This window comes from Pteropus alecto, unplaced genomic scaffold, assembly GCF_000325575.1.
Source record: "Pteropus alecto unplaced genomic scaffold, ASM32557v1 scaffold111, whole genome shotgun sequence".
NCBI classification, from domain to species: Eukaryota; Metazoa; Chordata; class Mammalia; order Chiroptera; family Pteropodidae; genus Pteropus; species Pteropus alecto.
The window spans coordinates 2,651,330-2,666,961 of record NW_006431915.1 but is presented as its reverse complement, the minus strand read 5'-3'; the positions used below and the strand labels follow the sequence as shown (position 1 = coordinate 2,666,961).

General features: G+C 42.6%; 1 protein-coding gene across 10 annotated transcripts in view; it reads right to left on the bottom strand.

Moving 5' to 3' along the window:
- Positions 1–15,632, bottom strand: part of ZNF462 (zinc finger protein 462) — a 130,965-nt gene that overhangs the window by 25,988 nt on the left and 89,345 nt on the right. For 9 of the 10 annotated variants that reach the window (XR_001518130.2, XM_015599816.2, XM_015599808.2 and 6 more), the window contains 2 exons: positions 7,760–8,027; positions 5,474–5,610 (listed from right to left, as the gene is read on the bottom strand). Coding sequence is in view for 8 of the 10 variants with exons in the window: in XM_015599816.2 (XP_015455302.1) it covers positions 5,474–5,610; positions 7,760–8,027 (405 nt within the window). In the remaining 2 variants the exon portion in view is untranslated. Of the gene's footprint in view, positions 1–3,311; positions 3,426–5,473; positions 5,611–7,759; positions 8,028–15,632 lie in introns of all 10 variants that reach the window. The other variant, XR_001518133.2, reaches the window with a different exon arrangement.

Sequence of the window (15,632 nt, the reverse complement as noted above, 5' to 3'; positions counted from 1 at the left end):
TGAAAGCTACAGATGTCTAAGGCAACCATTTCTATCTGAATTTCTTTGAAATATCTTCTGGATTTGATAGAAGGTAATTTCCCTGCTTGCTTACTTTGAAATGCAAGACTTCCCATTTCCAAACTAAGACATCATCAGTGTCGCAAGTCTTTTAGTTATATGGGTTTTTTTCTATGAAGATATTCATTTTAGAAAACGTTAACTTTTTTCTCCTTTCTACAAATATGGCTAACATGACCAAGATAAAAAACAAGACAGACTTTGAGAGGCAGGCAAATGACTGACTGCGTTTTCTGAATGAGGTTATTCATGATTGAGGCAAGTGAAGGATGTAGAGACTGGAACATTTCCAGGTATGGACTGAGCCCTGTCTTGGCTACAGAAGCTCAGCACTCAGGGCTTTTTTCTATGGAGGCAGCAACAACTGTGGGTCTTTCTTGACTTCACACCTCTCAAAATTACCTTGGGTAAAAATTCAAGGTCTGAATCACACTCATTGTGACTCAGCTTCTAGCACTGGCTGCAAAAATATTATGACTTCAGCAGTTCGACTATAAGATAGATTGTGTCTCACATCTCCTCCTACTCAAAAGATGCTTGGTGCTGCAGCTGGACATAAAACCCAAGAAGCAGGACCTCAGAGTAACGGCTCACTGAAGCACTTGGGTACCAAGGTGCAATGAGGGCCAACGAGTGTGTGCTGTCAAGCTCCTGTGGCACTCTGTGGAAAAATCTGCAGAACTGTAACTACGGAGTGGGGTCACTTCTGCTGAAAACAGTGAAAACCACATCCCCATGGAGTCCAAATCACCAGGTAAAAATTCTTCCTGAAAGGCAGACCACAACACACATGGGTTTCCTCCCACAACGTGCCAAATCCGAACGGAGCAGGGAGAGATTGGGAAGTCATCCACCCCCGCGAGCTTTGTAGGTAAGTGATCATGCTGGAGGACCCGGACCCTCTTTGGGCCAAACCAAAGACCTACCCATTACTCCTTCTCAGCCAAACCAGTGATAAGGGCTGAGAAACAGAAAGCCATTAGGAAAATAACAAGTTTCTAAAAAAAAAAACCAAAACAATCATCTCAAAACATAACCATAAAGAAAAACATAAACAGAAGCACAACAGCTCCCAGTAAGAAGTTATTAGGTTTTGATGTGAGCCAAGCTAGTATTGGGGTTACCAGCTGGGAAACAGAGACTTTAAGTTAATATATCAACTGGAGACCAGTATTAGTGATTACATAGATCCATAATTACAATATAAATATTTAGCAAAGCTATGTTTCATCCTATAATTCAATCTGTGCCAAATTTTTCAGGTTCACTGCAAGTCTGCAAAGTACATTTAGGCAAAGCTATATGCACAAGGCATCCTGCTTCCAACGGTGATAAATCCAATGGAAACATATTCGTGAAACTATTTCTTTATTTATTCTTCTGCTTCCCATTAAAGTTAAAGTTCCTTCAGTGCACAAACCTTGTCTGACTGTCCATGGCTGTTTCCCAAGAGCTTAAAACAATGCTAGCATATAGTAGGTGTTCAATAAATATTGTTGCATGAATGAAAACCTATCAAAAGTCCTACCACCAACTTTCTCCTTGAAACAAAAGCCTCCGGGCTTCATATTTCCCTCATGGCCAACATCACCAAGTGTTGATCTCATCTAAGTTCATAGTTCCCCGAAGAGATGGGTCTACTAATCCTTTGCTCCAATCTTTGCTAAATTAGTATTTGTCAGGTGTCTCATCAGTCCCCTGGCTTCCCATTTATCCACTGAGTGAAGTTCAAACTCCCGTATTGGTATCCGAACCTTCCATAATCTGGCCGAAACGTACTTTTCTAGCTTCGCCTCCTATTCCCTTCAGGCCCCCCTCAGGACAGTCTAATGCCCCTCTGTAACCCTGTCTTGCTTCCACTCACATGAGTGGTTTGTTAAATCCCTCTTCCCGAGTAGTGGGTCAAATAGTGTCCCCCAAAAATGTATGCCCACCTAGAACCTCAGAATGTGACCTCTTGAGACATAATGTCTTTGCAGACGTAATTAGTCCAGGTGAGGTCATACTGGATTAGGGCGGGTACCAAATCCAGTGACCAATGTGCTTATAAGAAGAGGAGAAGGCACACAGAGACCCAGACGAGGAAGAAGGCCTGTGCGGGTGGAGGCGGAGATTGGAATGATGTAGTTACAAGGCAAGGAATGGCAAGCAATGTCGGGATCCACCAGAAGCTAGGAAGAGCCAAGGAAGGATTCTTACTAGAGCCTCCAGAGGGAGCATTGCCCTGATGACACCTTGATTTCAGACCTCTAGGCTCCAGAATGGTGAGAGAATGAATACAATTTAGTTGTTTTAAGCCACCCAGGAAACTAATATACCCCAGCTTAAATCTCTTCTGCCTTTTGAAGGTTATCATAGCTCAGTTTGACGACTACCCCCTCCACCTTTCTCAGAAGGCCTCAGAAAGATCTCTTACTGCAGTCCCTAGAGACCAAAGATGTTTATTCACCCACAGAGCAAGGAAGGCACAGGTGCAGAAAGAGCCCCATGTTGTTACTTTGAGATCAGCCCCAACTCGAAATCGCAAGGCAGACACCCAACCCTGTCTCTTGACTTGTCAAGACCAGCTTCCCACTGAGCTGCAATTTTGAGTTGGGATGGACACCAAAGCCAGGCCAGGACACAGATGGCAGACACGGCTGTCCTGAAGCACCCTGCCATCTGTGGTTTGGTGGGCCTTGTCTCTGACCATCAGCCCTACAGATACTTCCATCCCCAGGCCCAGCTGCCACGGTCACTAGATCGCTCAATAGAGTGACACCAACCACCTTCCCAAGGGTGAGGCAGGGATGCCTAGTGGTTAAAGGGGGCTGTGGGTCAGATAAGCCTGGGTTCAGATTCCCGCCAGGTCATTTACCTTAGGTAAGATGCTCAGTCCTTCCGAACCTGTATTTTCCCTTGTTATCGGGGGGTGACCATAATACCTGCTTCAGAGGGTTTTGTGAGAATTCCATACAATGACATCTGGAAAGCGTTCAGTACAGCACCCGCCACCATTGTTAACGCTGCCGTTATTACCACCAACCCTCAAATGCTCATGTTCATTCCAGCCTGTGTGCTTTCTGACCCCGATGAGGGCAGCATTCATATACTCGTATGCTTCTTTTAATATATAAATTATATCTACAAATAAATGTTAGAGCCACGTGACGGATGGGGATCAGAAGATTGGGGTTGACACATAGCTTCACCGCTTACCGGTTGGGTGACTTGGGTTAAACGGCTTCAGCTCTGGGCCCTGTGGGACTTACCGCTGCATTTATGGAGGGGACAATATGCACTATATATCATCCGCGGTCCTCTTCAGGAGAACCCACTGGAGAAATTCCTTTCAGGCTTCAGTGTCCAGGATTCCTGAAAATTTCCTGAACAAAATTTCAAAAGTCTAACAAATACTCTAAATCCAACTGATTCTGCTTTCTTCTCTCCCATGGTATCTGGGAGACCTCGGTGCCAACCTGCAGCCCACTGCTAACACACGCGCAGCACCTCCTGGCATACACCGAGGGCCCAAACTCTTGGTGAGCTTTCTCATCCTTTCGGATAAACTTTCCACTGGTTTCTCCTTATTTTGCATTTGCCCCCATTTCCTCATTTGTTTTGAATCCTATAGTTCTGTACGATTATCAGTAAGACACCTTAAATGCTTTGTGAAATGACCACAAATAACTACACAGAATTAAAGAAAAAGTAGTTTTCCTCAGCCTCAAGTTTCATGTATGCAAAGCAGGACTAGAAGTAACAGTATTATCCTCCGGGTGTTGCTGGAAGAGGGAGTGACTTTGTGTGTGTAAGAAGCACTTTGTCAAGTGTAGCGCCCTAAGGGTGAGTTCGTGGCATTGGTGTTTAATCTTCCCTTGCCTCCCCCTCTCCTGAATTCTCAGCTCAGGGAAGGAAAGTCATAGAGCTCATTAGCCAGCCATCCAGCTCTCATCCTGCCAGGCAGCAATATGGGAAAAGAGAAGGAATCAACCACAGAAGAGAGGTCTCACTATTTCTGTTTGCTCGGCAGAAACACTGCTCATGGCCTCTCCCCAAGCTGTGAGGGGGCACAGAGCCACCGTGACACATGGGCTTGGGTACCAGAAGCCAGGTGACTGAGGCGGAACACCAGGTGGGACCACTCGGGCCAAGAATTCCTGCCTAAATGTTGCTACACTGCTTCTCCCAGTTGCAGGTGGACGTCCTAGCCAGCAAAGATCTTATGTCTCATTAGAGTGCCATGGGGAGGAGGGAAATCTGAGAATGCTCCGTGGTAAGCATTTCTACAGACTTTGCTGCAGATATGTCACAAAAAGCATGGGCCAAAGGCAGTGGCTCTGCGGAAATGTTCGAACCTTTGAAAATGCTCCCTAATATCCAGCATTTCAGAGTGAGCAACATCTCAGCAGGACTGCAGAAGATACTCATTGCTTTGGAGGCACATGTGGCAGATACTGAAAAGCTTTCCAAGGTTAGAGGCAAAGGAAGAGGAAGAAAAGAAGGGCAGAAGGGAGGGAAGGAACGAAGGAGAAATGGAAAGAACAGTAGATGGAAACAGTAAGAGAGATTGGCAATGGGTGTTCTAGTAATCTTTTTCCATCCATGTCTGGCTTGATTCTTTTCAGGACAAAGTACTTTTTTACGTAAACAGATTTTTTCCTTCCAATGCAGAAGAAGCCTGTTGTTTAACAGTGTTTTAATTGGCCAAGAGTAAACTCAACTCAAAAACAAAAACAAAAACAAAAAAGAACTTAAAAGAAGAAGGATCCCTGTTTATCAACGGGAACCAACATTTATGAAACAGCCAATATGCATTCATTAGGGAACACACTAGACACTTTACATGTTATTTCACAGGCATAATCGCCATCTCTTTTCACAGATAAAAGAGAGGTTCAACACAGGAGGCTTTGAAACCAGAATTTAAGTCCGAAGCCTATGGGTTTTCTAATATATATCAGGCCACTTTTATTTTTAAGAATTTTCTCTCTCCGTCCATTTCAGGGAAAATTCTACAATCTGCTTTGGAAATCATCATTTTGGTTTTCCTCCAAAGAATTGCTTATCACATAGAGCTCTTCACATTTTAGAATGAATCTTCAGCTATGCATTCTCTTTCTCACTCACCCCTTCCTTAGCAAGGTTATGAGAGCAGAGGACTCAGAATATAAAAATCCCCCACGCTGGGAACCTACAGAAGTGCTCATGGCAGAATCCATCACCTTTGCCTCCCCCCCTCCAGGTGGAGAAAACTCTCTGGAAGGTGTTTTTATCCTGTTGACTGTCACTGTGGTTATCACTGTGACTTCTTGCCTGGAGATAAGGTGAGGAACAAGGGACCAGGGCCAAGGTGCCACTGCCACCTTTGAGAGCGTGTCCCCATAATACCATCCTCCGCCCGCACGCCAAGAAAGCTGGGCTGCAAAGTTACCTCGGTGCAGCACGATGTGGTCAATCATGTTGCGTTTGTATTTGGTGTGGTAGAGGCAGAGAGGACAGCGAAGGTCTTTGGGGCCCTCCTCCGGAACTGCTGAATGCCCGGCTTCCACGTGCATAGTAAAAGCAGATCTAGGGGAGAGTTGGGGGAGACAGGCGGTGAGTGTGACGAGGGATCATTTCACTCACAATGCGCTGCTGGCAACCCTAGCACAGAGCCTCCGGGTGCGATACCACTGCTCGAGGGGCCAAAACCAGAATTGTTAATGACGTTTGCTGCCCACGCGTTCCTAGGTCACTCGCGCGGTAACTGAACACTCATGCAGCGGGCACTCCTTTTGGGAAATGTTGCCACTTGGCTGAATTCAAGGCTTAGTATGAAAAGAAATGGATTCCCCCAAATACTTTATTCTTTATTTTTTAAAGTATAATTGGTATACATATATTAGTTATGTTAGTTTTAGGTGTACAATATAGTGATTTGACATTTTTATACCTTACAATGAGATCACCCGCTAATTCTAGTAATCCTCTGTCACCATGCGAATGCATCACAATATTACTGACTATATTCTCCTTCACCTTTTTCACCCATCCCCCACCCCACCCCCACCAACAACCATCCCTTTGGTCTCTGTTTCTATGAGTCTGCCAAACATTTTGTTCTTGAAAATTAGAAACTGCCTATTAAAAGTATGACAATAAAATCCCTACAAGAACATATTTCTCATCATGCTTGGAAGAAGAGAGACTGTTTTAAAGCTAGGTTGATTTACCACCTGCCTGTGTGACTTCACAGGTCAGGGGGAAAGAGCAATGAGGTTAGAAAGTTATGATGGCTGACGATCAGGTGAACTAAACTCAGAGCTATACAACAGCTGGAAGGCGGAAGGGTACTGTTGCCTCTCCCTCCACCCTTTTCAATAGTTCAAAATTTACAAAACCTTAAATGTCTCATGAAAATGGATGAAACCGAGAGTTTAATGGGCAAGTCCCCTTCTTATTAACCCAAACGCTTTTCTCTGGGGAAACATGTACACCTGTTAGTGGGTCCTCATTATCTAGGTGCTTACAGCCTTTCCTCAGTTCTAAGATCACATACGTATTTATCTGGAAAACAACTGAGCCAAATTAATAGCCAGAGATATAACCCATTTTCCATCAAATCCCAGCAACTAAGAATTTGGTGGAGAAGAGACTTGTTCTTCTAATTTATCTTTTTCTTTGGACACAAAGCCTATTTTTACTAACGTGAGTGGCCTCAAGGCTCAGGTCCTGATTGCAATAGAAGCAGGTAATAATAGCTTTACATCTATAACATAGCATCTAATGTTATTGTTTTTTAGTTTTTTTATCTTTGATATAATACTTATTCGTGTTTCCTTTGTGCCAGGTACTATTCTAAGCATTTTAGATACATTGATTCATTTATTCTTCACAAGAGCCCTGTGAGGTAGGTACTATTATTATTTTTATTTTACAGATAAGAAACTAGAGACACAGGGAGGCTTAGCAACTCGTCCAAAGTCACACAGCCAGTAAATGGCAAAGCTGGGATTCAAAGCCAGGCAGTTAGGCTCCACGTTCTCCACTCAGAACCACTAACCTAAACAGTATCTCACAGGATGCGATTAAATCACAGCAGTTTAGATGAAGCGATAAGAAGCACTCCATCCTTTGAGTCCACTGATTCTGTCACACACAGGTGCAAAGGTGACTTTGGATTATCTTTTTCTAGATTTGAACCATCTCTCTACTGTTGCTCAAGTTTAGTTTTCAGTGTGTTGGAGTCTTGATTCTCTGGGTTTCTCTCAATAATATGATCTTAAGAAATAAGAATTTCCCACAAGGGTAGCAGAGAAGTCGCTATTGCTGGATGTTCTCCCTTGACTCTGACTGCTTTCAAGAACATATTTTTTTTTTTCCCCAAAGACAAATTAAAAGGAAAGAGGGATAGTGCTCTGAAGGGAAAACACTCATTGCTTCACGGGCTGGGTCAGGGAAAGCCTCTGCCATGATCTCACACTGTTTGGATGCCCATTTCCTCTGACTTTTCAACTCATTTTTTTCTGATATAGCTCTTTGTCCCTTCCACAAAGCTCAAAGCCGTCTTCTGGAATTAGATAGACTCTTTTTGCAAAGACTGGATCCCACCCCTGTATCATCCCACGGGCAGGGCCTCCCCTGAGCTCTAGGTAGGAGAGTATTAGAAAAGAATTGAAGTGAGGGGTGGAGCAGGGGCAGCCACCTTGTTTTTAGAGGCTGTTCTTCATGCACTTACTTAAAGCCTGTGTAAAAGGAGCAGTCTTTGCACTTGAAGAGCTTCTTCCCGCCATGCTTGTCCCTGTAATGGCGCCTGATGCTCTGGATGTAGCCAGAGGAGAATTCACAGAATTCGCAGTGAAGAACAGCTTCGGTTTTCTGTTCGGCGCCCCCAGCAGCTCCAGAAACAGAAACAGGGCTAAGACGGCTGTTGTTCCTCGCCAGAGCAGCAGACTGATAGTGGTTCAACTGCTGCTGAACATCTGGAGGTTCTGAGTAGGATGAGTCTGTGGACAGATGGGGGCGGGGAAATGACACAGGACACAGAGAACACGGTGGAGGTTTGACGCATGAAACCCCTGACATTTGTTTTGAGTACTTTTTTTTTTCTTTTTACAAGGATGGCTACAAGCCCCTCTTTCACCTTCATTTGCATTCTACAACGCTTATCTGGGGAAAGGCAGGTAGGGAGGAAGTGTCACTTCCTTTAATCTGACTTTGATGGCTCATATAGCATTTAAAAATAAAATTCTGAGGTTAAAGTTTTCAAAGTAGAGGAAGAGAATAAACTGTTTTTTTTTTTTCAAGGAAATTGCAGCAGTGGCAACAGGCTGCCACAGAATACCAGCCCTTGTAGGTGAGATAAATAAACTTGCATAATGAACACGGGAGTTAACATGAGAAAGGAAAGTAGATGAAGCAGTATCTCCTCCTTTGCAGCCCAGAATTATTCAAGCCAAAAAATTGAAAAGCAGGCTAAAAAAAAAAAAAGTCTTTAACAGAAGTGCTCAAGCACGGGGCACTCACAAATATAAAAATGTTTTATACCTTCACAGTCAAGTGATTTAAATTTTAAAATATAAAAATCCAATAGTGTTCTCCTGGAATGGATGTTTAAAGCTTACTCAGCATTAAGATGGAGATTTATTCACAAATCTCATCAAAATAAAATTCTCAACGAGTTTCCCTGAACCATATTTTAAAGTTTGCAATTTGGAGGAAAATGTCGGAAGTGACAGGTACTGATCTCGACCCTGAGAAGCGTCCGTGGAATGTGGTGGAGAAGCCGGATCTAGATGGGAGCAGAAATGTGAGTTTTTTACATTAAGAAAAAAAAAATTTATCTTTTAAAAAGAGAAAGAGAAAGTGAAAGAAAGGTCTTGAACTTTTCCCAATGTGCTGCTTTGAATGTTCAGGTTAGGAATTCGACAACGTCCTGTGTAACCTACAGCTGCCTATGAATGACACAGACGAAATCCATGAATACCACACGGATGAATTTCAGTGTAACTTTCCTTGAAAAGAAAACAAAGGGCTCTTTTCTTAAGCCTTTCAAAAATCAGGGGGGAAAGGGGATAGGAATTGTACCAGCCTCCGCCTGATTTGATGGACACGTAATTTTCCAAAGCGTGATTTCCCCAGGCAGGACATGGAGGAATTCTGTAAAACCCATATTTGATGAAACTAGTACCATCCATCCCGTCGGCATCTTCAAAAAGAAAATCAAAATCAGAGCAGCCTCCCTTATTGGAGGGCCACCTCCTACCTTTGAAATACTAAAATACCATCCCTTCTTGTTCTCCTCCTCCCCTTCCTCAATTCATATTTCTCAAGATTGAGAAAAACCCCTTTGGAAATTGTAAACAAACCTGCCACACACAAAAATATAAAACAAAAAGAAACTTGAACAATACCTCCGAGCCTCCCTGGGTTCATTACCAGGTGTAAAGTGAAGACAAAGGAAGAAAAGGAAAGACACAAGTGAATTCATTCTACCCGGTTCTTTTATCTCCTTTTTCTTTATTCCTCGACCTTAGCTGATGAACCCACTCAGGATCACAATAATGCAATTGTCAACTTCTCATTCTTTCTTTCAATAGCAGGTTTGTTTACCATTTCATGGATTGTTCAAGATGTTTCCTATTTAAGCCCTCAAGACCAGTTTCTGCTTAAAACGCACGCACGATGAAGCACAAAACACACTCCGCCTCTCTTGTTAACACAGGCCGTAGCTGCAGGGTCGCACTGCTGTGCCAGCATCCCCAACAAGCCCCTGGCCTCTCAGCAGTGCTGGTCCTGGTTTCTTCTTAGCTCTTCAGAACAGAAAGTCCATGACCGACAAAGCCAAAGCTAGGTCCTGTTGCCCGTGAACTGTCCACTGTCCATAAATCTACCCAGAGACCAGAACAAATGTCCCCAGTAATTCTCTCTCTACAAGCAGCCTAATTCCCTCCAAGACATGGCACCTACCTCGGTGAGTCCCACAGGTTAGCACGGGTGCTGGTAGTCATTTCAGACATGAGGCACCTGACAGCTTCCATCCATTTAGAGCAAAATTATAAAGTGGGTCCTAATCAGACAATAAGTCAGGTGAATGTGTCTCCCCCTCCCTTACCTGCTCCCCACCTGACACATGCACTAATCTCATACACAGACCCCCCGCCACGGGAGGGAGTCTCTTTTGACTTAACACGGTCTTCTTGTCTCTAGGGTCAAGTGCTTATTATTTCATTTATCTCCAACACAACGAATTCTACATTTTAACGCCGGTATTTATAGGTTATGTGAAACATGAAGAAATAAAAATGCAAGAAGTGATGGGGAAAGCATTCCAAGAAAGGGAGGGAGGGTCCTTGGCCCCCTCAAATGGCAATGCAATAGGACAGCCGTGTGTAGTCATGTTCTAAACTCCCTTTTACCTCCTGGTTAAAATCAGATAGACAGGTTTATTTACAAAAATAAGCGCATCCCATCACTTAATGATACATTGGGAATAATGCCCAGGTTATAACTTTTGGGGTCTTCCTAGAGCTTTAGTTTCCTCTCTGGTGCCAAGACACATTCTCTGTCTTCCTCTCTTGCTTGGAGTTTGTGAATAATGAAGAATTTTAGCACTTCGGGCACTGAAGTGACAAAGACGTGAGCATGTATGATTCCACTGATCTTAAAAAAGCCCACTTGCTAAGCTACATAAAATTCTGGTTTATTCGCCAAGCACAGCCTGAAGAGCAGGAAGAGGGTCGTCTTGCGCCCAGGTTAGAAGACAAGCAGATCATTAGTAGTGAAGGGTGTGTCATCTAAGTTAAAGATCATAAAGACTATTTTCTTTCATTCCAAAAGAATTTAAGGGAAAAGAAAGGAAAAACACTCTGTGCTTTGTGAGCCAGGCTTGTGGTTAGGGGAAAATACAGCAGCGGGTGAACCCAGGGCGAGACCCTGAACTCAGCTGCAGGTCACACAGTTATGTCTTTATCACCTGTACAGCCAGTAATATCCACAATGGAATCAACAACAAAGACGAGGTTGGTCCATACATCCCTAACCCAACCCTGAGACACGAGTCCCAGAAGAGACAATCATTCTGTGACTTGTGACTTTATCTACAAACATTTAGTCAACGCCGTCTTAAATGCTAGGCCATGTGCTGGCTCGATGAATTCAAAGTCAAAATTGTAGAAATTAAATTGTAATTATAGTCATAAAATAAATTTAATTAAGATATACATAGCTATATATTTCGTAAATTATCTATAATCAGAAAATAATTATATTTTGTAAAATCAGGATCAAACCAGAATTTTAGCATGGATGGTCACAGTGCTTACAGGCGTGGGTGTGGAATTTGCTAAGCAGCCAGCAATTAATTCTCACAGCTATGGTGTGCAGTGTGGGTTCTCATCCCAGTTTTACCGACGAGGTCGCCTAGGCTGAGAATGGTTGGTCATGTAGCTACTAAGAGCTAGAGGTAGGAGCTGAACAAAAGTCTGTCTGACTCTAAAGGCTGAGTCTTGTCTATTAGGCATCTGTACTCAGTGGTGACTTCTGGGGTCCCATGATGCAAGTCAGAAGAACAGGAAATAACATATAAGTGTTCTACCAGCAACAAATACATAGCAGAGAGGAGAGGGAGAAGGTGACAGAAAGGCTGAAATAGTTGACAAAATAACATTAGAAGAGATAAAAATGATAACAGAACAGATAGAAAACAACATTAAACTGACCATGACGGAAAGCACTAAAAAAAGCATTTTAGAGGACATGGGAAAAATAATTCAGTAAGATTTGTGGGAAAGAAAAAAATTCAAAATTTCAAAATACTTTATGTTAACACACACACACACACACACACACACACACGAGACATTTCTGTAAGCATGCTGCACAGGTAAGCACTGGAAATATCCGAAACTGGGAATCTACCTGCTCAAATGGCATGCTGTAGTAGATGCTTGGTCAACTGGCCAGGAAAAGGAAGGTACATAAATGCAAATGGGAGATGAGTGCATTTAGGATAGCTCAGGATTTCAAACCAGGGGCAGGGCTGAGTTCTAGATGTGGCCTCCTACCCCTCTCACTTAGTCATGTTCCCAGAGAAACGGGAAATTTCTCGCTCTAATTCCAGCTCTCCAGAATACCAGCCAAACCCAGCTAAGTATCAGTTTGAGGGTTTTTTTCTTCTTTTTTCCCTCCAGAAATTAGCCAGCACAAAACAATCATGGGAAATTTGATTTTACAAAGGCAAAGGACAAACAAGTGAACTCTGGAAGAACAGTAAGCATGACAGAATGAAACTTTCTTGAATGTTTAGCCATCACCCTCTTAAATACCAGGCCATGTGCTGGCTCTACAAATTCAAAGTTAAAGAAGACATGAGGGGTGCCTTCTAGGAACTTAGATTTACTAGGGGAGACAGCAGAGCAGAGCTATGTATGAAAATATAGGCCCTCTCCATGTCATTGATTGAAGGAATGAAAGAGGCAAAGAGAACAAATGAACAGTAACGGGAGGGTTTAGCTATTGCAAGATTAAGGAAGACACAAGGAAGAGTAAGAATCAATTGGGCAGTAAATTGTGAGAACCACAAGGACAGCCCCCAAATGCACTGAGTGATCCAAAAAGGAAGCCATACAAGAGGACCAATTCTCCATTTTCTGTAGCCGCATAGAGGGTGTGAGTGAAGGTGAAAAAGTAGCAGAAGTGCCTTGGTGCCAGCAACCACACTTAATTATATTTGAGCTAGATTTCTGTGCAGACTTGGGAGAGAGGCTCTCTGGTCAGTGTGCATCAAGTATCAAAAGAAAAGGAAAAGACAAAGGATTTTAGGCAGGCAGATTTTAGAGGTGGCCAGAGGGCAAAGGATGAAATTACACCCATTTATTTAGCAAATATTTATGGAGCATCTTAAGTCAATGTCCCATCCTGTTATCCTGTTTTGGGACAGTAGGACTTGGTTACTACTCTCAAGCAACTCACAGTCTCAGATAGACATGTAAATAACTGATTGTGATACAACACACACACACACACACACACACACACACACACAAAATAGAGGCATCTATTAAGTGGAGAAGAAAGCAAAATCAATAGCACTTGGTGACAGAGGAAATATGAGTGTCAAAAGAACATTGAGTGTCCATTAATAAATGTAACTAGCATTAGTTAGTGTGTTAATTAATTAAATCAATACTAGATGCAAAGATACCTAAATGTTCAATTCACCACATCTCTATCATAAGTCATAAACAGACTTAAACAACTACATTCTCATCATGATGAAAAAAAGTGACTTAATTCCTAAATGGAAAAGAGGATGAGTACAAACAAAAAAAATGTGTACATCAGAGGGTGGGACAGATTGCATAAGAGAGAATTTAAAATCTTCAACTTCTAAAATAGCACAGAAAGTTCAAAATGATGCATGGATTGTAATTTACTTCGCAAAAGCAAATGATTTGGTAACTAAAGGTTGGCGATATAAAGAACAAGAAGTAGAATATTACCTGTGGATAATTTAACCATAAATACTATAAATAGCCAAAGCATGGGGGTTAGGGATGGGACCCAAATATGGTGGAAATACAGTCCACTCTTTCTAGCTGAGAAATTGCAGAAAATTTGAGAAAGGCATCTTAGTAGTGACAAGAGAGCAGCTAAAGACATACTTCAGTTAAGAGCCAGGAGAATGTGGGAATGGCAGGCAATTTCTATCATACAACTGCTAATAGATGTCCATGTGTGTGCCAGTGACCCAGGTATCTACGGTGACGAGAGAATCCTGCTGCAAATGGAAACTCAGTGAGTTCTGAGGTGATCTGAGTCTCTGTCTAAGGCTGAAAAGCTCTTTCGGGCTTTATGTCTGACAGACTCCTCGCACTCCCCATGCTGAAAACTTTGACATCATCTTTGCCCGCGCTCCCTTTGCATTCTGCATGTTAGCGAACGGCTCACCACTTTGTTCAAGCTCCAACTGTGAGATTCCTCCTTCAAAATGTCAGACGTTTTCCATGGCAGCGCTCTTAGCCAGGTGCCGTGTCTTAAGAGACACGTCATGACCCACCTCCAATCATTTCCTCTCCAGTCCTCATTGTTCCCTCCTCACTGTTCATCCAGGTCCTCATATCCCTCTGGGCCAACTCCAACAGCCTTCCTTCCTCTGAGATCTAGTCTAGCTTGGTCAGTATACACATCATCAACGTGTAATATATCACTTATATGATTATGACATGATTATACTCCAAGGCTCAAGGATTAAAGTCTCTTCACCTTATCTCGGTATATACATATATAGCTCTTCAGTCTGGTCCCGGCCCATGTTTCCAGTCTCACACTTCTGGCAAGGTTCCCGATTCCTTGACACTCTACACATGTCATCATTGGGAGTCCTTGATCAGGGCTACCTGGTGTTCTTCCTCTTCTTTTTGTCTGACAAATGCCTACCCAGCCTTCCAAACTCAGCTGAAATGTCACCTATTCTGTGAAGATTTTCCCCAGCGATCCAGCCAGAATTCTGCAATCCTCCATGTGTTGGCAACACACACATCGTGATTCTTGCCCTCATTTCATTGCACTCACTTCACACACACACGCTTTCTCCAGCAACCTCCACCATCACGGTCAGATCGATGTCTTCGACCTTAAGACATCTTGACCCAAGAAGACTGTGCTGACAGTGTCTGGGCTGATGGGGTGGGTCACTCTCAAGCAGGCCATCCATTTCTGCTTCCAGCAGTTGAGCTGATGCTAACAAAAATCAGTTGTATTTGCTCCCAAAGTTCCTTGTACCAGGTATATTTGTTACTGAGCTTATTCGATTTAATTAATATTATCTACAACAATGAAATGTAGGCATTAAAAGTGTCATTTCTATGAAAGTTATGCTTTGGAAAGACTTGATAAAGTCACGTTGCTAAAAAAGATTACTGTCAAATGATGTTTTGGCAAGACCAACTAACTGTAAGAGATTGAGGAGAACATAAAAATCTAGGACTCTGCTCTGAGACTGTTCCACAGATGTCTAAACTATCTATCCATTTTTTTTAAAAAAGGAAACTGGAAGTAGCACATGATGCAGTGTAGGTGACTGTGGTTTATGCAAGAGAATAAATGGGGAAATCCAATCAAAGGACCCAAACTCAAAGTCACAGGCTTGACTCTACATCACAAAACTGGTGAATGAACATATTTAGAGTTTCAGTGAAAATAAAATGCTTAAAGGCCTTTTAAAAAGGATTCCCTGCATTCAGAAACTTTCCAATATAACCGAGAAACTCTTGGTCTTGATTGTACCCAATAATAGAGTTTCTACTGTATCTATCTTATTGTTTGCCCCCATTTTATATTAATTCAGAAAATATTTAAGAGCCTTCTATGTGCTGAACACTTCTAAGCATTTGGGATACATCAGTGGGAAACAAAACAAAACAAAAAAAACTAACAGCCAGGATCGTTGCCCTTGTGGGGCTCACATTTTAGACTGATAGGAACAGTACCTTATGTGCTTAAATTGCCAGAGACTTATGGTCCTTTCATAAAGAAAGGTATTGAAGAAAATGTTTGTTGGATTGAATTTGTGGCCAGCTTTTTTTTACCTCCAGTCCTGTCTGTCTGCC